At 37.6% G+C, this 25,322-nt stretch overlaps 1 protein-coding gene across 7 annotated transcripts in view; it reads left to right on the top strand.

The window, feature by feature from the left end:
• The window catches only part of DCLK2 (doublecortin like kinase 2), an 85,542-nt gene that overhangs the window by 50,698 nt on the left and 9,522 nt on the right, over nucleotides 1-25,322 (top strand). For 6 of the 7 annotated variants that reach the window (XR_003535748.1, XR_003535747.1, XM_027692693.1 and 3 more), the window contains 8 exons: nucleotides 1,677-1,771; nucleotides 8,720-8,792; nucleotides 9,752-9,860; nucleotides 14,654-14,711; nucleotides 18,825-18,944; nucleotides 20,749-20,895; nucleotides 23,219-23,352; nucleotides 24,643-24,720. Coding sequence is in view for 4 of the 7 variants with exons in the window: in XM_027692693.1 (XP_027548494.1) it covers nucleotides 1,677-1,771; nucleotides 8,720-8,792; nucleotides 9,752-9,860; nucleotides 14,654-14,711; nucleotides 18,825-18,944; nucleotides 20,749-20,895; nucleotides 23,219-23,352; nucleotides 24,643-24,720 (814 nt within the window). In the remaining 3 variants the exon portion in view is untranslated. Of the gene's footprint in view, nucleotides 1-1,676; nucleotides 1,772-5,923; nucleotides 6,115-8,719; nucleotides 8,793-9,751; nucleotides 9,861-14,653; nucleotides 14,712-18,824; nucleotides 18,945-20,748; nucleotides 20,896-23,218; nucleotides 23,353-24,642; nucleotides 24,721-25,322 lie in introns of those variants that run through there. The other variant, XR_003535749.1, reaches the window with a different exon arrangement.

Below are 25,322 nucleotides of genomic sequence, written 5' to 3'. Positions count from 1 at the left end.
TCGTTTGGAAGCAAACTCTTCTACTGAAGTTTCTCATTTTTGGTCATGCAGAAAACAGGATTCAGTAGCTCTTTTCGTTGTCTTACCTGCAAATTCTTTATAAAACAAGGACGTATCGATGTGCCAGGTTTCAAAAAGGTTATCAAAAACAAAGTGATGAAGTCTGCAGGAGGGATGTATATTCTTGAATACTTTTAACTTCTTAGAAAAACCTACTTAAATAATTTGCCTGTTGTTCTTACAGGCAATCCTTGTTAAAGTCAAGACAAAAATATCCTAAACACACTGAATACTTTCAGGAGAAAGTACTAGTCCTGCAACAGAGCTGAGAATGTAAATCCAAGTTACCAGACTTCAAGATAGACTTATTCTAAATGCTAATTAGTTATATCTTAATGTCATACACCAGAGAAAGATTTTTGTGAAAAACAGGGATTTATGGAAGTTGCAATGCAGTCAGCCTGGCCTACTGGCAGATGGACTGCCCAGATCATAAAAATAGTCCTTGGAGGGCATCTTCAACACTCAGAGAATGTTAATGTACTAGGTCAGTAGACACTTGTAAAATAAATCCAATAGCACTGTTTAAGAAGTGATGCATAACCTATGACAAACCTGAGTGTGTAAGGACATTTGCAGGTGTATCTGTTAATTATTTGAAGCTAAGTTTTTATTTACCAGAGTTGTTTTTTCTTCATGAAGAAATAATTCATCACTGTGAATCAGCTATGAAACATTTCTAGCTCTTAAATTTCTGCCTAGTATTTTTCTCTCCCACAAAAATGAGGTTCAGTTAGAAAGGAAATAATGTCTCATCATATAACATTGCATCATATTTGTGTATGGTGGACAGTGTGCTATTCTGTCTGCATAATGAAATTCTTCAGTTTGTTCTTTTCAGAAAAATCCAAGGACTGACCTAACTTATATGCAAGTCACCAGAGAGATAACAAATGTTGTATGAGGCCTGTCTGGAAAACTGGACTTAAAATAAATGAACTCTTTAAGTCAAAGGGAGAGGGAGCATGTGTTTTCATCAGACACTTGTACTTATTGGAAGTTCAGAAATAACCTACAGCTTTTCCCTTGCTGAGGTTTTTCCCCCTAAATCCATTTTTTTTCTGAACTACTGCTGAAGTTCTTTATAATCCAAACCATTCATACTTGTTTGGTTTTTTTCTTGGAAGAAAAACAAGCAACTTGTGTTCTGTGAAACTTTCTACCTAGAAATGAAACATTCTACCTAGAAAGTAGGGTGTTGATCCAAAATGAATAAAAGGAGGGTCAAATGTCTTTAGCATTTTTTCTATATAAATTTTATTGTGTGATTTCGCAATAAATTATGTAATTTTTAAAGGCCGTGGCTGTTATTTACCCAAAACTCTTGCACTGGCAAAGGACAGAATAGGCCTTTCTAACCTCTGGAATGAAAATGCAATATTTGTGTGTCTTTTTGAACCCACATCCATCCACGTGAATTTTTTGGGGTGCAGTTGTGTGGCATGCAAGTCTGTAATTTATTCCCAAATGCTGAGGAGTCTTTTTTGAGGAAGTCTTTGTATGCAGACTTGAGGGATAAGTTGTTAAGAGAAGTATGTTAAGTCTAAAATCAAGTTACAGTTTCTGAATTTTATTAATCTATTCTTCCATTTGTTTGCTTTTATTGCTTTCACCAGTTAATGGAACCCCAAGCAGTCAATTATCTACCCCAAAATCTACAAAGTCCTCCAGTTCTTCACCAACAAGCCCAGGCAGCTTTCGTGGACTCAAGGTAAATAGAAAAGAACTGTAGAAACCCCTACATTCCATTATTCATTGAATGTATTCAGTGGTGCTGAAGGGAAAAAAAAATAAAGAAAAAGGAAAAAGTTATAATTCTGTAGGGTAGCCTTGATAGTATAATTTTTGCTAGTATGAAATGGAGAATAGATTTGAAGTAAGATTTTTGTATTCTGTCTGGTTAGTAGGGTTTGAACACTCAGCTTAGGAAAGGCAGAGGGTGGTGGTGGATTGAATATGCCAATTTACCCTCCAAATTTTCCATTGTTCCATGGACTGCAGAAATCCTCCAAGTAATTTATATTCCTTCAGCCTATATAAATGTAGTATCCTCTTTTCTATGCCTTATAGTCTTGTAGCATTGCCTAAATTTCATCTGAAGCACCCTTTCTCATCTGTGGCACACAATTTCACCCCTTAATGCAGTCTCCTGTCTGAAAGCATTTGAGGAGTTCCTTTGGGAGCAGCCTCATGTCTGGCAGATTTTTCTGTGTTGCACTAAGAGAATTCTCTTCCTCTCCCACTTAAAAACTGGTGACATTTACAGTTCTTGGAGGCTGCTCTGTGCCTTTAGCTCAGTAAAATAAAAAGAACAGCCTGAAGCACAGTTGAGCATCTTTATTGCTGCATTTGTGCAGCTGTCCTTTCAAGGAGAATTTTCTTATGGAATCATCAATTGCAGCCTTTCTTAAAGCAGCCTGGATGGTTTGCACTAATTATTCTCATCAAGTAATAGCTCCTATTGGTGAACTCCTGTCTGTGAAGAGGCTGCATAATTCTGTGGAAAACTGTTTTCGCAGTTAAGAGACTGCCTAAAGGACGTGATTTGAATAGTACTTAGATTTGGGTTTTGACATGCTAATTGTTATCAAGTCTTTGTTTTGCAAGGAGTAATGCCACTGGTTTCTGCCAGGCTTCTGTGATAATTCTGACAAAAGATTTTATTTAATTAATTTATTTAGTATTTGTTTTAATTTATTTGTTTAATTTTTTAATTTTCATTGCTTTATTTAATTATGTTTGAAGTTATTTGATTCGTTGAGGTAATTTACTGTTGAGCTCTGTCTTTACGTTGTTGTCCTGTACCATCCCACAGTTGCTCCTTATCCAAAGCAACATAGTTTAGCCTTTCTCCTATAAAGCATTTCCAAGAGCAGTAATAATTCTGGCACTGGAAATTAGAGCTGTGTGTTTTAAAGTTTGTCTGGACAGCTCTGCAGTAGAACTTACAGTAGAGGACACCAAAATCATCAGGCTTAGGCTCTCAGCTAGTCTGCACTATATTTAACAAATGCTCTTTTGTCTGTCTTTAATGAAATTACAAGTTTAGAAACTAGATAATTTGCTTCGTTTTTTCCACTGGTGTCCTGTCTGCTTTTAGCCGATTAAAGCTCCATTAAGACAGAGATAATTCTGATAGCAACAAGCAATACTCACTAAAGTGGACATGTCCTCTTTCCCCTTCACTGTCTATTTCACTCAAGTAGGCTGTTGTACTTTTTCAATTTGGAATTTAATTGATGCTGGATACTAATGGGTTTTCATGTCAAATAATTCATCCCCATATGACCAAAGAAAACAGCAGAACCAAATTAAGCATCTCAGACCTGATGTGTTACTGAAGTAGTGAGTACCTCTTGGTTTATTCCATTAGGATGCATCTGTTCAGTAGGAGTATCCCAACTGTGCTCCTGAAACTAAAAGACAGGGAATGTTATCTGGTGAATCACGGGTTAAATTTCAAAAGGGTCAAGTGTGCTGTTCAGTCACACTTGTTTCTTGATTATGTTTTAGTAGGAATAACTCTTTTGGGGAAGTATCAACATAAAAAAACAGATTCTTTAAAGAAACCCTTTTTTTTTTTGTTAGAATTGGTTTTGATTAGACTGATGAGGAAAACAGAGAAAACAGGGAACAATTTTATTATTTTGAGATTGCTGCTTTTTCCCTATTGTTAAGTAATTCCTTGTTGCCAAGACTGCATTGCTGCAAAGACAAGCAGTTTGGCTTCCTGCAGTTGTATAAAGAAGGTGCCATGACTGCAGCTGAATGAAAACGTAGATATACATACCATGGCAGAGAGTGACAGAATAAGGTGTATTTAAGAGTTTTCTGGCTTTGGGAATGCAATATTTTGAGTGATTTGTTGTGTAGAAATCATATATGTTTGTTTTTGTAGAAGATGAAACAGCAGCACTTAATGGTTTTATAGGAGCTTGAGGCAGCAGAAAAAAGGGAACGAATCAGAGTTGATGTTTCTACCTGTAAAGAGCAGAGCATCAGAGCAGCTGCATATGAACTGTACTTTAAAAACTGCTTTATTTGAAAAGCCAGAGCAAAATAAAATATTTTACTGTAGATTAGAACCTAGCTAAGCTTTTTGTGACTTGACAGTCAACGTAGAGCTTAAGCGATAGTGCTAAACATCAAGACAGTCAGCTTGCAAAAGATACTGATTGCAGCAGCAATTTTTCTTAGTCTCAGACACGGAGTCCTACATCATATTATCTGAATGCCATTTTTCCTTTAAAGTGAAGTCTCTTCAATCCCCAAGGATTCCTTCTGCTTCACAACACTTTATAAGAAGAAGTGATATGTTCAGGCACAGAAAGTTCCTCTCAGGAAGCACTCCTCATGAACAGCTTATCTTTAAAGAATAGGGCTTTCTTTCTGTCCTTTTTAGCTCTTCCAGCCAGAGTGCCCTTGTGCTATTAATTGCTCAGTACATACAATAAGCCAGTTTGATATCCAGCCTTTGCAGAGGGTTTCTTCAAGGTGAAGATTTAGATATAAAAGTTAACAAGTATGGGCATGAAGTAAATGACTACTCTGTAAATATTCTTTCATAAAATGTGCCGAGTTTCTGGTTCTTCTATTAAATTTCCTTAGAGATAAAATCTAGTTCATGGATTAAGAAATGATGGTAATAGAGCATTAGGTGACAACTGACTGAGAGGAGTCCTTTTGCTGTTCTGTGGGCAAGTGACAATTGAAAGGTTTAACATTTTTCTCTGGTTCTAAGTGTGCATTTTAATGCAATGCTGTTAGGGTTAATTTCACTCTTAGCTCTTCTAGTGCATCTGTTACTATGCACAATTTGTGCCATAAAAATCATCCAGAGACTAGATTAAATTTAATATTTTGGAAAGTGGTGTCATAACTTCCTTATGCTTACTTGGGTGTACTTTATTGTCCCCTCTTGAAATTAAGTACCACAGTGTCTTGTAATCTTTTTTAAAAAGAAAATAAAATTGTACAAATAAAGAAGCTTTACAGTTGAGGCCTTTCTTAGAATCCCAATTGTCTTAAGTATCATTGTGTTTGAATTTGCCTTAGTATTAATTTTGCAATTGATTGACCAAATGACCGAAGTGAAAGGGCATTACAACCTGATCCAACAAATAACTTAAGTATGCTTAACTTTCAGCTATTGTGTAGTCAGTCCCTTTTACTTCAATGAGGATGTTAATGTACTTAAAGTTAAACATGTGCTTAAGTGATTTGAAGGATTAGTGCCTATCTTCATCAAGGTTTTTAATCTCCTCAATTTTGTACACATGTGCTTTGTGGGTAGTTGCATGTTAAGAATATTTACACGCGATTATCCAGCCTAGTGACGTGGGTGCCGTAGCAGTTCATAGAGGGACTCTTTTAAGTGATGCATTTGTTGCATTTACAATTCAGTATCTTTTTTGCCCGTGCAGTGGAGGAAAAGAGTTGGCTAATTTGTGCTGGTAGGGAAACTGAGGTATTGCTCTTATTGTCAAGTCCCTTCACCATTCTCATCAGTTGGCTACATGCTTTATATAATGTGATGCCACTCAAAAATATCTCTAGAAAAAGGGTAATTCTTTCTCTGGTTCTTCAGAATAGTGCAACAAAGTGCATGATATATCTATATGCCCTACCATATATGCTCACATTAATGGAGGCATAATCACTACGTTCTAATTGGCTATTGTATTTTTAAAAGTAGCTTCTCAAGATAGTTGGGTTACTACAATGTTTAAGTATCGCTTAAAAAATACAAAGTTTCTGTCTTACAGATATGTTACTATTAATCATTGTAATAATAAATACTGTCAACATCTCAATGAAATACTGATTATATAAATGTTTTGTTTCTGTTCGGAATATGTTTTAGCCCTTTATTCCTGCAGCCTGTCAGGATGAATTACAATGACACTACCAAAGTGTCCCCAGATTTCAGAGAATATTTCTACAGTTAATTCAGTTTCACTAAAATATTCATAGTCTACAGTTAGATTCATCACCGATTTGAATGTTTTCATAAAGACAAAGCTGCTTGGAGAATACCAAGGAGTTTTTCTGAAGGTATGAGAGGTCACATTCCTTTCTTATCCTTTAGTTGAAGGATTACCACGGCAGTGTTTGATCAGAACTCAAGGAAAGGTTAGCTATAATAGACTTACTTTTTCTAAGTTTGGCTAGATGAACTTTGAGGGCATTACAATAATAATGTTTGTGTAGGTGTCCTGTGTTTCTGTCTGCATTTTTCTAGACACAAGGATGTGGGTCTGCATACATATGTGTGTGTGTGTACCTTACAGTTCAGTCTCTTCAGCACTTCATGAATGTGTATAGGACAATGTATACAGGAGCTCTGTATGCCTGGCAACCTGGTGGCTTAAGTCCTTAATTTCTCTCTAGACATGAAAGAAGGACAGACACAGGAAATGTTTAGATGGATGCTCTAGAAGCCACCATCCCATTTAGCCGCCAAGGAGTTAGGTATTTCCTTTGATATGAAAAAAATCCCCAAAAGTTTCCACAAACATTTGTGTCATGGATAATTAATTTAATCCAGAGTGCAAAGATTTGCCAACTAAGGTACCATTCCACTTCAAAAGAATATGGGTTTATATCTGTGGATCCTTCCCTCACACTCTCATGAGACAAAAAATAAAATCCCACCACATGTGGAGTTGTGGCAGAGCTAGGGTTAAACCTGCCATTTCAGATTCTGATCTAACACCTCAGCCACAACAACAGCAGCAATTTTTTTTTTTTTATTCCTTTTAGCTTTTTTCCTGTTAGTGTTTGCTTTCTTGTAAATACTGTGGTAAGAAGGAATGTGCCCAGTCATGCTCTGCCCTGATTACAAGTCTGAAGGAAGTTGGAAATACGGGCTGGATATTCCCATGTATTGTCACTCACTGAATACCCAAAATAGATTACTAATATTTTAGGCTGATGACTAATACTTTGCAGTGAGTGATCTGTTCTGTTAGCTCTGCTTCATCCTTGAAGAAAATGTGACTGGTTATAAAACTGACTCATGATCTTGCACAAATGTCATTTAACCCAAATGTCCTTGTTCCTGATCCTTGTTAAATAAATAGATAACTTGGAAAGGCAGAAGCATTAACATAGCCTAGTTTTAAGTTATTATCAAGAAGCAGAGTAGTAGCTGACTGCTTGCTGTTTGATGCTACTCCTGTGCCAAATACTAGTAGACTTCATTGTTTTAGAGGCTCTGCAAAATTAAGTTGTACAGCGTATAGTTACTGTACCTTTAGCTGATTTGGCAGCTCAGCTGCCATTAGAAACTTAAGCATTCATTAGCATTTCATGAGCCTTTAGACAATATCCCTATCTGTCAGTTCAGTTCTTTCACTGACAATAGTGTTAATGATTTAAAATATTCAGCAGTGTAACCAGACAATGTCAGCTAAAACGGAAAATGCTGCATTTGCATTCCCGGTGTCATGCAAAGCCATTTCAACAGACACTGAGCTTAAGGCAGAGAAGCATTTTAATCCTTTATGTGGTGAGTGGTGAGCTACTATAATAGCCCATGAAGAAAACAAGATATAGAACTTCACAGAACAGCAAGAAATTTTACGTAGAAGAGGGGGAATGATCTAAAATGTATTTTAATTTTATGGAGCATACATAGCTGTAACGGGAGAGCTTATAAAAGTGGTGCACAGGACACAGCTAGTACATTTTACTATTTATGGCGTTCATTCCTATGCCTCCACCCCTTTTTAAAATAAAAATTTATTGCTGTGTCTGTCCCTGGGCAGTATGACAGGATGACTATAAGTAGAATCGTGAAGATTCAAATGAAGTACCAATTAAGTTTTTAGTGCAGGAAAATTAGTTTTCTTCAGCCATCGTGCTTCAAAATAATTTAGGTATTTGTTTTTTACAGTGTTGTAGTTACTAAAACTGAATCTATGTCTGGATGCATATCACACATCTAACTTGAAGTGCTTGTAGATGTGATAAATCTTCACATGTATAGTAACCTAAAATACAGCCCAATAGATTAGTAAATAAATCTGATTATCGTAGATGTACCTGGCCACCTATGCCAAAATTCTCTTCTTTAAATGAAAACTGGTAGGGCCACGCAAACATTTCTTTATTACCTTCCTAGCGTGTTACAGTGCTACTCTAAAGAGAGCATATATTGATAGAGTTCAGGTAGGGAAACCTCAGACAGTGCCATCTCTGAAGAGATGTGTTAGACTGCAGCGTGACAGCACGGGATTGCTGCACTGGCCTCTTGATGGTTGTCTGGAGGTGGCTGCCTCAGCTGTCATGAAAACGTGCACAGAGTTTGTTGTCATGATCTTGTGTAAAATGAGGAGGGAATGTTGCCTCCACACAACTGACTCTGTTGTGTATAGATGGAAGTAGGTGCAGCTGGAAGGAATTTTCTTTGCTTTTTACTCAAATGTGTTCAACTACTTATCTAAATAGGAATATTGGGACTGAATCTTAAATTGGTGTAAGTGATGATGTATTCCTTTGACGATGAGGAAACGAATAAAAATACAATGGGAGTAAAAAGTAAACTGATTGGTTATAGGTGTTTTTAGGGTGCGTTTTTTTCAACTTTGCTGCTTTCTTATATGGCTCTTTCCTGTAATTAACATCAGAAATAAAAAGTTCTTGTGTACATCCATAGATCTCTCCACATGGTGGATCTTCTTCCAATGTGAATGGTGTACCTGAATCACTCCGTTGCCAGAGTCCTGAAGGTAGGACACCAGTAATTGCTAACAATCCTTGCAAAAATTATGTCGTAGGTGACAGTTGGTTTAGCACTTTTAGGTGGTTCCCGATGACTCCAAATCCTTTTCTGTTCTGAGATGTTTGATACCTCGTCAACAAACTTATCTTGGAAAAATTGTTATCACATTTTATACATCAAGGCAGTAAAGATAGGAAACAAATTTTGTATATTTTTTTGTCAAGTGGTAGCATAGTCGTGGACCCTGCTCTTCAATAGTCACTGTTAGGAATTTGATTTTGACCTGCAGTATCACCAGAAACATGTTTGGGGCTGGATTGAAAGAGGAACTCTCCTTAAAAGAGCTGATTGTACTTCAGGTAGAACCACTGGCCTATCAACTGACCTTAGCTAAACTTAACCTTTCATTCCTTATCTCTTTAAAGCAATGTTAATTATTTTTAATTATTTTTAAATTTCATTTTAGAGTATTTTTTTGTATTTTAAAAATACTGAAATAAGTGCCTACCAACATTCCTTGCACTTTGGATGTTTTAGCAGCAGCCATAGGAACTTGAAGGAAATCAGCAGATAAAACTTTTTGGGTCTTTTACATGCATTGCAGATGAATTTTATTTGCATTTTTACTTTGAGTTTTCAAAAAGATACTTCAAAAAAGTAATTCAAGCTCAGAAAATTTTAGACTAAGAACTTCTAACTGCATTCATTACTTTTAGAATATGCCTATACAAAACCATAGTAAGAATTGATTTGTGTATTAAAAGGTCAAACAACTTTGGGTTTATCTTGTTCTTTCTTACATTTGAGATAAAACCAAGGGAATAAGCAGTGAAGAAAACAGCTTACTTTTAAGTTTTGTTTTGCATTTGTGACTGTTCTGTATCTGTGGAACCCATTGGGGATATATTGCATCCTGCTGACACTTCAGCTTGCGTTGTTGACTTTTTCCTTTTTTATTTTTTACAGGCCTGAATGGAAACAAGTTCTCAGGGTCATCTACCATTCTTGAGAAGTACAAAGTGGGGAAGGTGATTGGTGATGGCAATTTTGCTGTTGTAAAGGAGTGTGTAGAACGGTGAGCAAGGAAACTGTTCAGTACTGCTGTTTATTTTACTGGATAAAGCCCTGTGCATTAACATAATTTCTTAGAAAAATGTAAGGAGATGAAAGCAAAGAGCAGCATACCCATATGCAAAGATATGCATACACTTCAGGAGAAATAGGCATAGTGAAATATGCAGAGCTTCTTATGTATTCTTCTAGCAAAGGAATATGAGAACACCAGAGAAACATTTTTTTAATCCCAAAAACTAAAGGAGGTATCACCTTCTAATGGTGACTCTTAAGGAAACCCCACAGATCTTCAAGAAATCCCTCACACTACAGATGGCTGTGGGTGACAGGATGTGGCATCTAAACAGTCTTTGAGAGCCCCCCCTTCTGCCTCAGCACTTGTGCTGCTCTAATGTCCCTACTGCCTGCTGCTTACATGATTTTTCACAGCTTTCAGTATACTGTGGGTAAAGCATTCTTAAAGGCGTGCAGTTGTTGGCTATTAGCCTGTGCTGCTGGCTCCCTTGTGCTTCCTTCTTCTGTGAGGTACTGTGGTGAGTAGCCAGAGACTTTGCAAATAGACCCTTCAATACACCCGACCCTGAAATATTCTCGTGCTTGATTTCCCATGGGGTAGACAGGATACCTTTACAGACCTGTGCTGTATTACTGCCCTTCCTCTGAAAGCTTTGTGTCACACTTTGCTGCTAGTGCAAACATAACAGATGATTTGACTGTCACTTTCTCAGTGTGTTTTTTTAGAACCACCTTCTGCTATCTTCATCAATCCGAGAGCTATGTCAGTTTCTTAAATATTATGAGGAATTCCCAGCTTGTTTGCAAATACTGGGAAAATTCAGCAAATGACTGTAAAAACCATAAAAGTTACAGAAACAGTTTCTATTATTTGATCCTCATCTGCTGGTTTTATTAAAAGGAAAGAAAGGTACTTATGAATGAAAACATCTCATTCCAGAAGTGAGATTGTACTAATGGGTCCGTAGTTCCCTGGGTCTTCCCTCGTGCCCTTCTTGTAAATTGGAATAACACTGGCAAGCTTCCAGTCAGCAGGGACCTCCCCAGACTCTTAAGACCTTTGGTATATCTTTGAGCCGCGTCCTGCCATGATATTTGCTAGGTCCTTCAGTTCTCTGGGATGAATCCCATCAGGCCCCAGGGACTTGTGAGCATTCAGCTGATGCAGCTGGTCCCTGACAATTTCAGTGTCAGCAGATGAAAGTCACTGCTCCCACTCTTGTGGTCCCCTGACTCAGGAGACCGGGCAGCCTCATGTCTATCAGTACTACTAAAGACTGAGGGCAAACAAAAAAGTATTGCGTGCCTTTGCTTTATCTTAATCTCTATTAGTCAGGTGACAATCTTCAACAAGTATGTTTTCTTTAGATCTCCCTTTGCTATTGACATACTTAAAAAAGCCTCGTCTGACACAACATTGACCAGTTGCTCTAACTGTGCTTTGGCCTTTCTTGTTTTTCTCCCTGCATATATGACCCACAGCTCTGTAATCTTTCTGTGGAGCCTGACCTTGCTTCCAAAGATCGTACAACTTCTTTTTCCCCTTGATCACCACGAGGAATTCCTTGTTTAGCCAAGCTGATCTTCTGCCCTGCTTGCTTGACTTAGAACACGATAGAATTTCCTACTCCTGTGCTTCTGAAAGGTGGTTCTTAAAAACTGACCAGCAATTGATCCTCAAAAGAAGATACAGGGTACTCTGATAAAGAACTCTCTGAATAACTTAGTTGGCTTTCTTGAAATCCAGCATAGCAACACTGCTGTCCTTTTCTCTCATTACACCAAAAATTTTAAACTCAACCATTTCATGATCACTATCACCAAGACAGGCACCTACCATTACATCCCCCTTGAGTCCTTCTCTGTTCACAGATAGCAAGTCTAGGAGGGCATCTTGCCTAGCTGGCTCACTGAGTACCTGTGACAAGAAATTGTCTCCTACAAACCTCAAGAATTTCCAAGACCTGTTTTCACAGCAGTATGATATTCCCCCTTAATGTTTGGAAAGTTGAAATCTCCCATAATGACAGGGGCTCCACAGTAATTTCTCATCTTCACCTACAGAATAACTCAACAGTGCTTACATCCCAACTGGGTGATCCAGTAGCAGATTACCACTACACCATGTCCTTTGTTTTCCATTCCACCCAGAAGCTCTCAACCACATCATCACTGACTGTAAGGGCTGTGCAGTGAAACCTCTCCCTTATATATAGTGCAACACCTCTACCTTGCTGCCCTGCCTATCCCTCCTAAACAGGCTCCTGCCTTCCATCCCAGCACTCCAGTTGTGGGACTCATTCCACCAGGTCTCACGAACAGCAATGATATCGTAGCTCTGAGATCTGAGCAACACTTCCAGTTCATCCCATTTGTTTCCCATACTGTGTGTATTGGTGTGCAGGTATTTCAGATACACTCCTGAGCTCTTCATGCTCCTGGGAGCAGTACAAATGTTCCCATTGGCATTGCCATCCTTAGGTGATGTCATCCCAACCCTTGGCTTACCTGCTACAATCCTGTTGGTATCCCTTCCCCCATCAAGTCTAGTTTAAAGCTCTCTCAGTCAGCTCCTCCAGTAATGCCCAAAGATCCGTTTTCCCCACTGGGACAGGTGGATCCCCTCAGGTCCCAGCATACCTTGTGTCTCAGAGGTTCTTCCGTGGTTTAAAATCCCAAGGTTTCAGCTCAAGCACAAGATGAATGATGCTTCAGCAGTGTTTTCTCATGCACCCTGAAGCTGGCCACACATCCTTTGTTATTTATAGAGTGAACAACATTCATGAAAGCTGGCAGATTAAAAGCATCAGATTACATAATATATTATTTTCAGAAATATCAGCTGTGCGTTTTGGAAATCACTTAAGTTCCACTGGAAGTGGGACAAGGGGTGGTAGGTCACTGGGGTTTCAAAATGTCATCTGTGATTTTTGAAATGAGGAAACTGGACTAGATAAAAAACCTTCCAATTGTAAAAACAAAAGGAAAAAAGGCAAAATTAAACGTCTAGTATTGTATGTGATCAAATCTTTAGTGAAACATTAAATGAATTTTGTATAAAATAAATTACTGATAATTACTGATAATAAGAGTGAAAGAGGAAAGGCCAACCATAAATGCTTCTCTTTTAATTCCTGTTAATTCTACTTAATTTCTAATAGTGTTGTGCTAAGAAGCCTTAGTTGTGGAGCTAGGATTCCATTAAAGCAGCTGTTCAACAAAAAGAAAAAGGGGGTCTCTTTTGTGAAGGGTGCCTATATGTCTGTATATAAAGACATGATTCAACAGATGGGCACTGACAGCTCGACAGAAGAATACCAGAAACCTGTCAGACAATGCCGTGGTATTAGCACAGAAATTATATGGATTGTATCCAGGGTTTTTTCTTAGGTGCTGTGGTAGAGGACATTTGTGGGAGGAAGTTGGTTGATGAATTGGCTTTGTGAATGTTAACTCCTGTTTTCTCACAACATAAGTGCCAAAGGTTTACTAAGTGGATTTTGCTGATCAGTTGTTTGAAGGCTTTCAGATATAATTTATAGTATAATGCACAAATTGTGATTCATGAATTACATGCTGTATTCACAGTAGATTTTACATCGTGCCTGTAATATAAGAGGATGGCATTTCATGGATACCATTTAGATAAGGCTTCTATCTAAAGACCAAATCAGGTTGTAACTATGACAACCTTGCAGCTACAGCTGCACTTCTCAGGGAAGAGATTCCCTGCTGCATTTTTTCAATAATGCATATATTGAATGTTAGACGTTAATTCAGTTTTTTTTTCTGTAAGGGACTGATTTGGACTAGTTGTATCTAATGCCAGAAGCATAGTGAAAATTACCCTGGAAGTGTAAAAACATGCCTGACTTCTGCTTTTGTAACTACCTCCTGTTTTTGCTGAACATGCCAGCGGTGTTCTGATGCAACCTGCAGTCTGTAGGCATTGGCGCAATTCAAAAGAGTAGCAACAGGGTCTTAAAGCATTTTCTTTCTGATGTTCATCATTAATATAAGTAGTAATTTCTTCTTAGTTTTAAAAAAAAATTATATTTTGTTTCTTTTTTCTCTCATTTTCTCCCCTTCTGGAGAAATGGAGATTTTTATTGCTTAAAGGGACAATTCACAAACAAGAGCTCCTTTCTGTGAGAGTATTTACCAAAAACAGTAATCCTTTTTGCTTTGTATATAACCACCCTCTTAAAATCCTTGGGACTTTAGATGACTGCTGTAGAATTCAACAAAATGCTTAAAAAAAATAAATAAAGGAATAATGAAATACAAAAGCTCAAAATCAGTGCCTAATAGATTCTACAGGATTTCAGACTACTCTGTAATGAACTGTGGGGTTTTAGCTCTGCTGAATCCTATTGAATTTTTTTACTAGGATATCAGTCTTTCTTCTGCTCCCTTATATGTGATATATGTGTATGATTTTTTCTTTAAAGCTTACTAGTTGAACAAAGCTAAGTGGAAGGCTGAAGGCAAATTTTGCATGTTGCATTAAGGAAGTAACAGAATCGTGCCTGGTCACAAAGCATAAATTGCAGCTGGATCCTGGGATTAATACACCAAGTGAGCCAGGTTGTGGTAGTCAGGGAAACAGCAGGCACAAATGCTGCTGAGAAAACAAAAACCAAAATCAAGCCCATTCTGTGAATTTTCTGTCAGCAATCTCGGTGGGTCATGACATTCTGTTACGACGACGTATTTACAGATAATGCCACAATTTGTTAATCAGTTTCTAATTAATGGCTCACGTGTTTTTCTTGCTAGATCCACAGGAAAGGAGTTTGCCCTGAAGATCATAGACAAGGCTAAATGCTGTGGGAAGGTAGTGTAAAACAATTTGCATGTATACAGAAGCAGCACTAGCAGCTGCTCATTAGTCATAAATGGTGGGTGTATTTGGGTTTTCTGACTATTTTCAGAATATCTGTTTAACAAGATGATAATGTATCCAAGAAGCAAATAATAAAAGCAGTGAGTGTTAGTCTACTAAATAACAGAGTGAAAAGCAAACTAATTGTTGTCTATTTTATTGCACAGACAAAAAAATGCTAATATGCGCCCAAAATATATTGAAATTATTTTGATCTGTAAAATATGAGAAAGGAAATTTGTAGCTATATTGGTATTTATGCGATTCCCATCCCACTCTGCCTCTTATTTTTCTCTTTTTATGGCTGTACATGCTCCTTTTATAAGCAGAACATGGATTTGGAAAGAAATTTTTGCAGCCATTTCTTTCTATTTACATACTCTTACCATTCTGTATTAACAAGGATCTCTTGAGTTCCTAAACATTTTCTTTTAATTCAAGCTTAAAAAAAAAAATTCCAAAATTGTCTCTTCAGCAGAACAGCATCTCATATAATGAGTCCAGTTCTGGGCTCCTCAGTACAAGAAAGACGAGGAGCTACTGGAGAGTGTCCAGCGGAGAGCACAAAGATGATGAGGGATCTGGAGCATCTCTTATGAGGAGAGACTGGGGCAGCTGGGCCTCTTTAGTCTAGAGAAGAGAAGACTGAGAGGGGATCTCATTAATACATATAAATATCTCAAAGATGAGTGCCAAGAAAATGGTGCCAGAGTCCTTTTGGTGGTGCCCAGCAACAGGACAAGGAGCAATGGCCATAAACTAAAGCACAAGGAGTTTCACCTCAACATGAGCAAGAGCTTCTTTCCATTGAAGGTGGCAGAGCTCTGGAACAGTGAGATTGTGGACTCTCCCTCTCTGGAGACATTCCAAACCCACCTGAATGGCATTCCTGTGTAACCTGCTCTAAGTGATTCTGCTTAGATCTCTAGTCCCTTCCAACCCAAACAATTCTGTGATTCTGTGAAATAGATACCTGAGATTGTGCCACCCCTTCTTTCCTTTCCTCATGAGTATATTTTTAAAAAGGAAGAAAAACAGCCAACCTACAGCCAAATGTAGACTAAGCGTTGGAATAGATAACAGCAAATAAAATACTTCTATTTTCACTGCTTGGATATATCTTAAACCAATGTGCTCTTAAGGAACTTAGGAATTAAATGGATCATAGTTAAGTGTTAGCTAAAAGATCACTGAAACACAGTATTTATTAACAATCAAATTCTGCATTGAAGTCTCTTTCACAGTAGGCAATACACCATTCTTTCTAGTACTAAAAAGATGGACTTTTTGATCCAGACACCCTATGTTTTTTATGTAAATGACTGACTGAAATGATTCTAGAGGTATCTTTGTAACCAAGTCAGGGATTTAAATCAAAGGTATCCTTTTTGTTGATTACATGTTGTAACTGCTCTGAAGTGTCATTCAGAGCTCCAAATGCTGCATGGGTCCTTGTAGGAGGATGTAGCAAGTCTGTGTGACATTCTTTGTGTGGTAAGGAGCTGTATGATGCTGTGATGACTTCCTTTAAGTAGAGGTGCTAAACCAGAATTGTTTTATGTATGATGATTTTAAATCACGTGTTAGGTGCTAGGAGATCAGTGTTCCAGCATCCGCATTGTTTTATCTCATATTCTCCAGGTTTATTTAGAAAATTTAGAAAGGAATCTTAAAAATGCATAACCATGAGAAAAAGTGCTCAAATTGCCTTTCTGAGATTGAAATGTTGCAATTTCTTCAGCTGTGGGAAGGGTGACACAGCGCTTTCCACTGCAAACAAAATTTTTGGATGATGTGTACAGCTTGCAGCTTTAGGTGGTGTTTATTACTTGTCTGAGTCAGCTGCTTAGGTATCACAAATTAGAACCGTCTAGAGATAGACAATCTCTAGACAGTAGAGTTTAGACATATTTTCTATACGTCTTTCTCCCTGCTTTAAAATAAATTAAAAAATCAGCCCCATGGATGCATTCTTGCCTGTTTTGAAAGGATCTGTATCTGTATAGCTACAGACTGTTGTTAGGAAGATGTTTATACCTGTTAGGGCAGTGGCTGAACTGTCCAGGAAGAATTCCAACAGAGAAAATAATTAAGTTTTGCTACAGCTTATTCCTTCCTCACTTAGTTTCACAGACCAACATAAGCACTGCTTTGAAAACACCCATCCAGCCCAAATATGGATGACTTGAGTGTTGCTCACTGCTCCTTAGCAGTTGATCTTGGATGTCCTAAAACTTGAATACAGTTGACTAATGTATTTTCCACAAGTGGCTTAAATGTCAATTACACAGTAATTTCACTGTAAATAAATCATATTAATGTAAACTGAAGCATATACTGCACTATTCAGGAAAAACATCATAATGACTTTGAAAATTACTACTTTTTTATATGGCAAAATAGAGCAAAACAGTGGGATGGTTGAAAATAAAGAACCACATATTAGTCAGCATTTTAAACAGTAGCTCAACAACATTTCGGGGACTGTTTTTAAAAATTCTTATTATTTTAAATAAACATTAGTTATTCCTGAGCTTTATTTAAAGCAATAAACAATTTAGTCAAGTGAAACAAAGAAAGCACAGATAAAGCTATTGTGCCTTAGTTGTAATTAACGGATGTAATAAATTTAATATGCTATCTGTTCTTTAGGTAGAAAAAGCTATAATAATATTTTAGTTTTTGCTTGGACTCTTAATGTTAGTTTTGAATTTACAGGCTTCCATCCCTAAGGCTTAGTATGCTGTGGCTGTTCACTTCTGTCTGGTGATGAGATTCAGCATTGTGTTTAACAAAATTGCTTCATGTTTGTTTGTTTTTTTTCCTCCAGAGCACTTTGCTTGGAGCAGGCATATGTTTGTTGAGAATGACAATTGATGCTCTTTCAAACTGAATTTCAAAGGTGTGACTGTTTAACCCGTATATGCCGCACCGCACTCTCACGAAATGAGATGCACACATGGCATGTGGTTTCTGAGTTATGTAGCCACATAGAGCTTTGGCAAAAACACAGTGCATCCGTAAATAACCCTGGAAGAAGAAGGTGAAGTAGCACAAGATCTTCAATCACTGCCTCTGCACAGTGGATCACATCTCCTTCTAATGCTCTGCTCACAAATGCATGAAATGCATGCTACTAATCGGTGCATTAAACATGAATAAGTTCTGAGTCCAGTGACATGATTTGTTATCTGCCCAAGTGTAAGGGTGCTCGTGTTTTATGCAAGCATTGGTATTTATTTTGCAGTGAACCTAAATACGTCTGTATTCCAATATTTATAAAGGAAAATTAAAATCATTCTTTCACATGAAAGGGGCATGTAATTTTTTTCGCTTTCCAGTGTTAACCATGTGCTAAAATGTTCCAGAAAACAAGACATTTGAAACTAATTTGTTCTTGAAAGCCATTACTTCCCCAGAAGTAAAGGGAAGGGGAAATTAAACGCAGTCTGTGTGCTGTTAAGCTGTTGGAGTCACAACGATTTAACTGAGCTATTACACATTTTGCAGATTGTAAATCTGAACATACATATAAAATGAACTGAAAACCATAACCAAAGCAGTTATAATATTTTTTCTTGTATATATTCTACAACTTTTTTAAAAAAAAAATAAAGTCCTTGAATATAAATCCTAGGTAATCTGTCCTTGAGTAACCTACACTAAATGAGAGGTGAAGGCTGGAGAGGATCAAGAGCATGTCAACTATTGATGAGGGGTGACAGGTTACAATGATCCAGCTTGGGGGCAGAAAGGTTCTGAACTTAATTTCACCTCATAATACCCACATAAGAGTATAATCTGCACTTCCTGAATTGCTGTCATGTTCTGGGGTCTTTTTTCAGAGATATCCCATTTTTTATGTGAGTGAAATACAGTATTTTAAATTAAATGTGGTCAGTGGTGAAATACAACTTAAAATCCAGCATCTGACAATAACCCTTTACTATATAAATTAAACAGCAAAAAGGGTGCTCACTGATCAAGTGACCAGCTGATCAAAGGAAAAGTGAATTGGCAATTTCATGTCTATTCAGATAAACTTCTCCATCCTGTTCTGAACAGGAGCACCTGATTGAAAATGAAGTGTCTATTCTGCGTCGAGTGAAGCATCCAAATATCATTATGCTTATAGAGGAAATGGACACCCCAACAGAACTCTATCTGGTGATGGAGCTGGTCAAGGTAAGACTGAGGAGGCTTTATTTATCCTGTTTGAATGCTCTGTGTTGGTGTGAGATCTGAGCAGCATCTGGGAACACTAAGGTCTTGGGAGACGTAATCATGTAAGATTTCAGTGGCAACCTGCATTTTTAATAATAAAAATACTCTTTTCAATCAATTATAATAATGGACTTTATCTCTCTTCAGTTGTAATTAGATTATTAACACAGATTTGAGGTGATTCTGCAATGTGCACAGTCTAGACAGAAGTAGATATATAGTATATCATGCTTACAACATGCAGGGCTGATAGAGATGTGCTTTTACTAACAGAACACCTGCATTTATTTCACTAATATATTTATTTCACTAATATATTTATTTAATAATTTGCCTTAAAGAAAGTAATGAATTTATCTCTCTGTGATAAATTTGTCTTAATTGACAATAAATTAGACAGATAGTGTAAATTCAAGTGATCATCATCCAAGAAAATTAAAACTCAAAAAATCTCACCTGGTTTGCTTGTATCAAACATTCATTCCCCTTATTTCCAGTTTACCAGAGAACAGATATGCTGCTTTCATACCTGTACAGAGAAAACAAAAATATTCATTTTGCTGTCACCTTGTGAGCCAAATACACAAATTGCATCAAGTTTTAGTCTTGCATTCTCTTGTCTGAGTTGTGTACATACACAGCAACACTGCACATCTGATTGGCATGTCAGATACAAATATTATATAGCAGCAGCAGCACTTTTTATTTCTGTCTGAAACATTGTTAGATTCAGGATTCCCCCCTAGAGTAGTTACCAGCCTGGGAAACCTCTAAAAAAAGTGTGTAGTTGTTGAATTCATAATTTCTGTAGCCTACTCATTTCTCTTCCTTTCCAGAAGTTATTTTTATATGCTATAGGCTTTTTTTGGGTTTCAAGACAGTATTTTTTATATTTTAATTCACCACCATCTTGGCCTGTATTTCCTGAATTGCTCCTTCTCTTCCCTGTATATTGAAATGCTTGGAATGCCACCCACAGCTCAGACAGATCACTCCTACAGATGTATCCAGGGTAACCATCATAGAGACACCCACATAAAATTTGTTGCAATGACTGAAAATGCTGCATCAGTAACTTGCTCACATGTTGTTGTGTATTCCAAGAGGAATAGGGCATCCACAAAACAGACTGCACAACTGAAACATTCAGAAATCACCTGTAGGTTCTGCACTTCGGCATGTCATAGAATCAGTGGATTCATTTATGTTGGAAAAGATCATACTTGACTTGTTTGTCCTCTTTAGCTTTATTTATTGATATTTCTGCAATATCTGCAGAAATTCAGATTTGCAGTTCATTACAATTGCTGAATATTTGTTTGTTAAGGTTTTTATTACTGACCTAATTTACTTTAGGCCTTACTTAAAACCAGGGCTATGTTAAAGGTATTACATTGACAAGATGAAGAAAAAAGAAACTGTATGCCTCTACCTGTAGGCAGAAATAGAAATGATTGATCAAAGGTAGGAAGATCAATAAAAAGAAATCAAGACAGAGAAGATCTGTGATTTGTCCAAACTCAGACATCAGAAGCCAGGATTACAGCTGAGAATTTAATGTAGATGACCCAAGTCCCAGTATAGTATCTTGGTGACAAGATCATCTTTCTGCAAAGTAATTTTTTTACTGTTTAACAGGAATTTTGAGCATGCCTTTTGTAAAGGAAGATTTTACATGGGGTTTTTTGGTGTGTTTTTTTTTTTTAAATGAAATATCATCTTAATTATTTTTCCCACAGTAATCTTTTTCCTTTCTATTATGTAGGGAGGAGATCTATTTGATGCTATCACTTCATCTACAAAATACACAGAGCGAGATGGGAGTGCAATGGTCTACAATTTAGCCAGTGCTCTCAAATACCTTCACGGTCTCAACATTGTGCACAGAGACATCAAGCCAGAAAATCTTCTGGTATGTCCCATTTATTATCTAATACTTTCTCTTACTTTGTTCTCATTAATGCAAATGCTTGTATATATAAATGTCAAGGAGCTGAGCAGAGAAGAGCAGGCATATTAATTTAGAATAAGCATGTATGAAATAAATCTTCTGCCATGAGATAGCAATCACCGTAATGCAAGAGAGCTGTGCTCAAACCTGTCCTTAGACTTATCTTTATTTACATTTTGATTGGCTGCCATTTGGATAAGCAGGAGTATTGTCTCACAAAACAATGAATTTTAAAGCTATGTCAATGAATTATTTATTAGTTTGCAAGTGGGAGAAAAGGTGGGCTGAGTGCCATTTCTTCCATTTCTTTGAACGATCATATGGTTACCATCTGAAGCCTTTTTTTTCCCTCCCCCATTTTTCTCTCACTGTCATTGTAGGATCATCTTTCTGATGATTTACCAATATCCCAGCTGGGAATTAACTCTGAACATACGTTTATTTTGTCCTGGGGAACTGACTACTTTTGTTTTCAGCAGAGACAGAGAATAGCTGTGTTGACAAGAATTACCATGAAGTCTACTTTGGGAACCACTTATACCACAGTCCACAGAGGGCATCTTTCCCATTCTGTTCACAGAATGGGATCAGCATGTGCCATTTGCTTATACACAGAGGTTATACTTGTGCACTACATATTGGATATTAGATATTAAGTGTCACACACTGAACAAACAGGGCCATAATCTCCCCTGCTTGAGCCACTGTCATCAGGCGTGCTGGTGGCTTTCATCAACACTTGGTAGATGTTTCTTAAAACCTTCTGTGGGTGTTTGTCAGTCCTGTGTAATGAGGTAGCATCTAGAGTAGGAGTCATGGCTTATCCCAGAACAGATTTTGAACCATTACAACAAGGATAGGGCTACAAGCTACAAGCTGAAAATATTTTCCATTTCATAGTCAATTCTTTCCCAACAAATTCCACTGACAGTGTTTGGCCATTTAAATGAACCCTCAAATAAATTAGATTGCTTAGCAAAAGAAAGGGAGGGGAGGCTTTTCCTGGAAAATGTAGTTACAGCAATGTGGTACTTAAAAGTGAGAAAATGAAGGTGGAAGTCTCACATTATCAGTGCATCTTCCAACACAGACAGTGCAGAGAAATTTTAAGCTCTCATTAGCGATTTGAATCAGTTATAAATAGGCACAAATGTCCTTTCTGCCTAGAAAGCCTAAAGAGATTACTCAACAGATGCAAATCTTACTCACTGTGATTGACAGTGGCAGAACATAAACATACTGGTATTGAATGTAAATGCAAATAATTCCTATCAATTGCCACCTAGAATTGCAGGAAGTTAGTTTTTTTGCACAGGATCATCCAGCTGTCTGAATTCTCTTTACTGGTCATGCATTTAAAAATGCAAACTCTTAAGAGTTTTGAAGATGTTATATAAAAGAGAACAAGAGTTTCCATTAATGATATGAATTACAGAGAGGAATGAAGGAAAGTATTGCTGCCTTAGCAGTGTTCCGTTTTTTGAGGAAACAAAAGAAATTCAGCCATTCTGGAGATTATGGAGTCCTACATTCTGAAAATTAGATTCCTTTGAAATTATGTTAATATAAATATTTTACTTCAAGAATGAAACTGAGATTAGTTTATTAGGGGGATATTTCCTTTGCGTTGGTCTGGTTTGATTTACTTTTGCAATCACTCTTGTGTAGCACTTTTCTTTCTGTTGAAATTCAACTTCTTTCATCCATAAAATAACTCAGAGGTAGACTCAGTGCTAGATTATTTATGGGGCTTTTGGTAAAATACATTTGGGTCTGCACAGAAACCTAAACAGTTCTCAGTCAGCTTTCTCACTCTTGTACTGAACTTGCCTAGACTGACTAAGCATAGGGAGGACATTGCCAATGAAATATCCACTATAACAACTGACCAGATTTATGCTAAGTTAACAAGACATTAAACAAATCTGATGTAGCTGACAGTCCCATTTTAAACTCCAGGTCTTAATCAAATGAAATTACAGTATTATATTCTACTTAATATATTTAAAACTACTCAGCATTCTAGGATTGAGTTTTCCTTCCCCCCCACTAGTTGCTTGAGGCTATGTCATGGTCTGACCTACATAGCTGGCAGACAGCTCCATTGAACACTAGCTCCAGCTGCAATCAATGGTAATAGCATTTTTCTCTTCTTTCCCTACAGGGCTGTGGAAATTACCTCTTTTTCCCCATCTTCTTGGTGTGATGATGGTTATTTTCCAAACAAATTAAAAAAAATGCAGATGTTCTCCTCCTCATTGTGCTTTTATTTTTCTGATTCTAGGTATGTGAATATTCAGATGGAACCAAGTCTTTGAAGCTTGGAGACTTTGGACTGGCGACTGTGGTTGAAGGACCTTTATATACTGTCTGCGGTACACCCACCTACGTGGCTCCAGAAATCATTGCAGAGACAGGGTAAGGATAAGACATAGGCCTTGTAACCAGTTATTTTTGTCAGGTAGCTCCTAACTGTTTTAAGAACTAGAATGCTTTAACAGGCTGGCTCTCCATCTTTTTGTAACCAAAGCACCCATGGGCATCATTCACAGTTCCTCAAAGAGGCCAGTTTTTTTGCTCATCCTGACCCCAGAATTCACCTTTGCCTCCTTACCCACCTCCCTTGGACCTGCTGGTGCAGTGGAGTTCATTGGTTTGTGCTCCCTGCCTCACCTCAGCATTCAGAGCCCATTATACCAGCCATGGCAGCTGCTTGGGGAAGAACAGACAAGCAGAACACAGTGTTTGCATTAGAAATGGAATAATTTATATTGCAAGAGGCTCCAGAGGTCACCTAGTCTAAACCTGTTCTCAGGGCAGCTCTAATTAGATCACGTTGATTCAAGTGACCTTGTTTGGGTGACACATGCTGTTTGATAACTGTTTGCTTAATTAAACAACCCCATTTTTTTGTATTGAACAGGTCATTCCATAAATACAACATAATTTTTTTAAATGGTAGAATTTCAGGAGTCATCCTTCCTTTTAGACCTATTAGAGCTCCATTCTATGCTATAGCTGAGTCTTGCCATAGCTGTGACCCCCTCTGAATTTCATCTTCCTAATGGAGGCAGGTTTGTTGTATTGTTTCAGTCATTGTTCAGTGCATTTGTTGTATGGAGAAATATTTCACAGCTGCAGAGCTCAAATGTCAAATGGCACTTCGTCTGCATGTTTTAGATTTTGAAAAACTGAATCTACTGGATAGAAAAGAACAGGACAAAAAGACCTCTTTTTGACCTCTAGTGTTTTAATTTCTGTGCTTTGAAAGAAAAGTGCAGTTCTTTTTCCCCGTGTTACTCAAGAGACTGGAGGATTGGTGTGTGTCTTGTTGCTTAGCAACACATGATAACCTAAGAGGTAGTTACTTCACTATAGGGACTGAGAAGGCACATCCTTGTCTTTTATCGTTAGTGATTCTGGATTGGGAAAACCTTGGTACTGACTTGAATTTGAGTACGTTCAGAACACTCTGGAGAGCCTTGAGGCTTATGGTGGGAAAAAAAAAATAAGAAAAAACATAGAATCTTGGTTTCCTAAAGACTGTAAAGTTGTGAAGAAAAAGGTGCTTAGGTACAAAATACATTATCACATAATCAGCAAGTAATTTAGAACAGATTCTCATGTATTCATGTCAATGCAATTTTTTTTCATTGAAATGACTTTTTTTTTTAATTCAGCACAAGTAACACAGCCTTGTTTTCTCAGATATGGCTTAAAGGTGGATATTTGGGCTGCAGGTGTGATCACATACATACTGTTATGTGGATTTCCACCTTTTCGCAGGTGAGTGTCAAAGGGAAAAACAACAGAAATAATCAAGTTCTTTCTCCCTGAAGAAGGCATCCTGGGGGGAAAAAAAGGTGGATTAGATTGACACATTTTCTTTATGTCTTTGTCCTTTTCTTTAAATTGTTTTCACTTGTCCTTCTTTTTAGGTTCTGGGATTAGTTTTATTTATTTATTTTTCTAAGGTCGCAGCCGGTTTAGTGCTGTGTGCAGGGATGTGGGGGTGTAAGGGCAGAGCCGCTTTTCCTTTTGTCTCCCTGTGTGTCCCAGCTCCACGATCCACGGGCACACGCTGCCCTCTGGCGTTTTTGTTGGGACCCGGCAGCTCCCCGGTCTGCAGTGCCGGGGTGGGAGGGTGGCTGGTGGTAAACCGAGGGGAGGGGAACAATTTGTTTATCCTGCACTTTTAACCTTGTTAGTCTTTTTGATAAATGTCATATGAGCGGTGGAGTTTGCAAACATCATTCTTGCTACTCAGCGTCACCATATGTAGGAGCTCTACTGAAAATCAAATGGATATGCTTTGTGCCTCAGCCATTTTTATTTCCCAGGGAATGAGAAGGAATTGGCATATTTAAATAGTGAATTCTCCTCTTAAC

This window comes from Neopelma chrysocephalum, unplaced genomic scaffold (assembly GCF_003984885.1).
Source record: "Neopelma chrysocephalum unplaced genomic scaffold, ASM398488v2 Primary Assembly neopelma1_88, whole genome shotgun sequence".
In the NCBI taxonomy this organism is placed as follows: Eukaryota; Metazoa; Chordata; class Aves; order Passeriformes; family Pipridae; genus Neopelma; species Neopelma chrysocephalum.
This window is presented reverse-complemented; position numbering and strand designations above follow the sequence as displayed.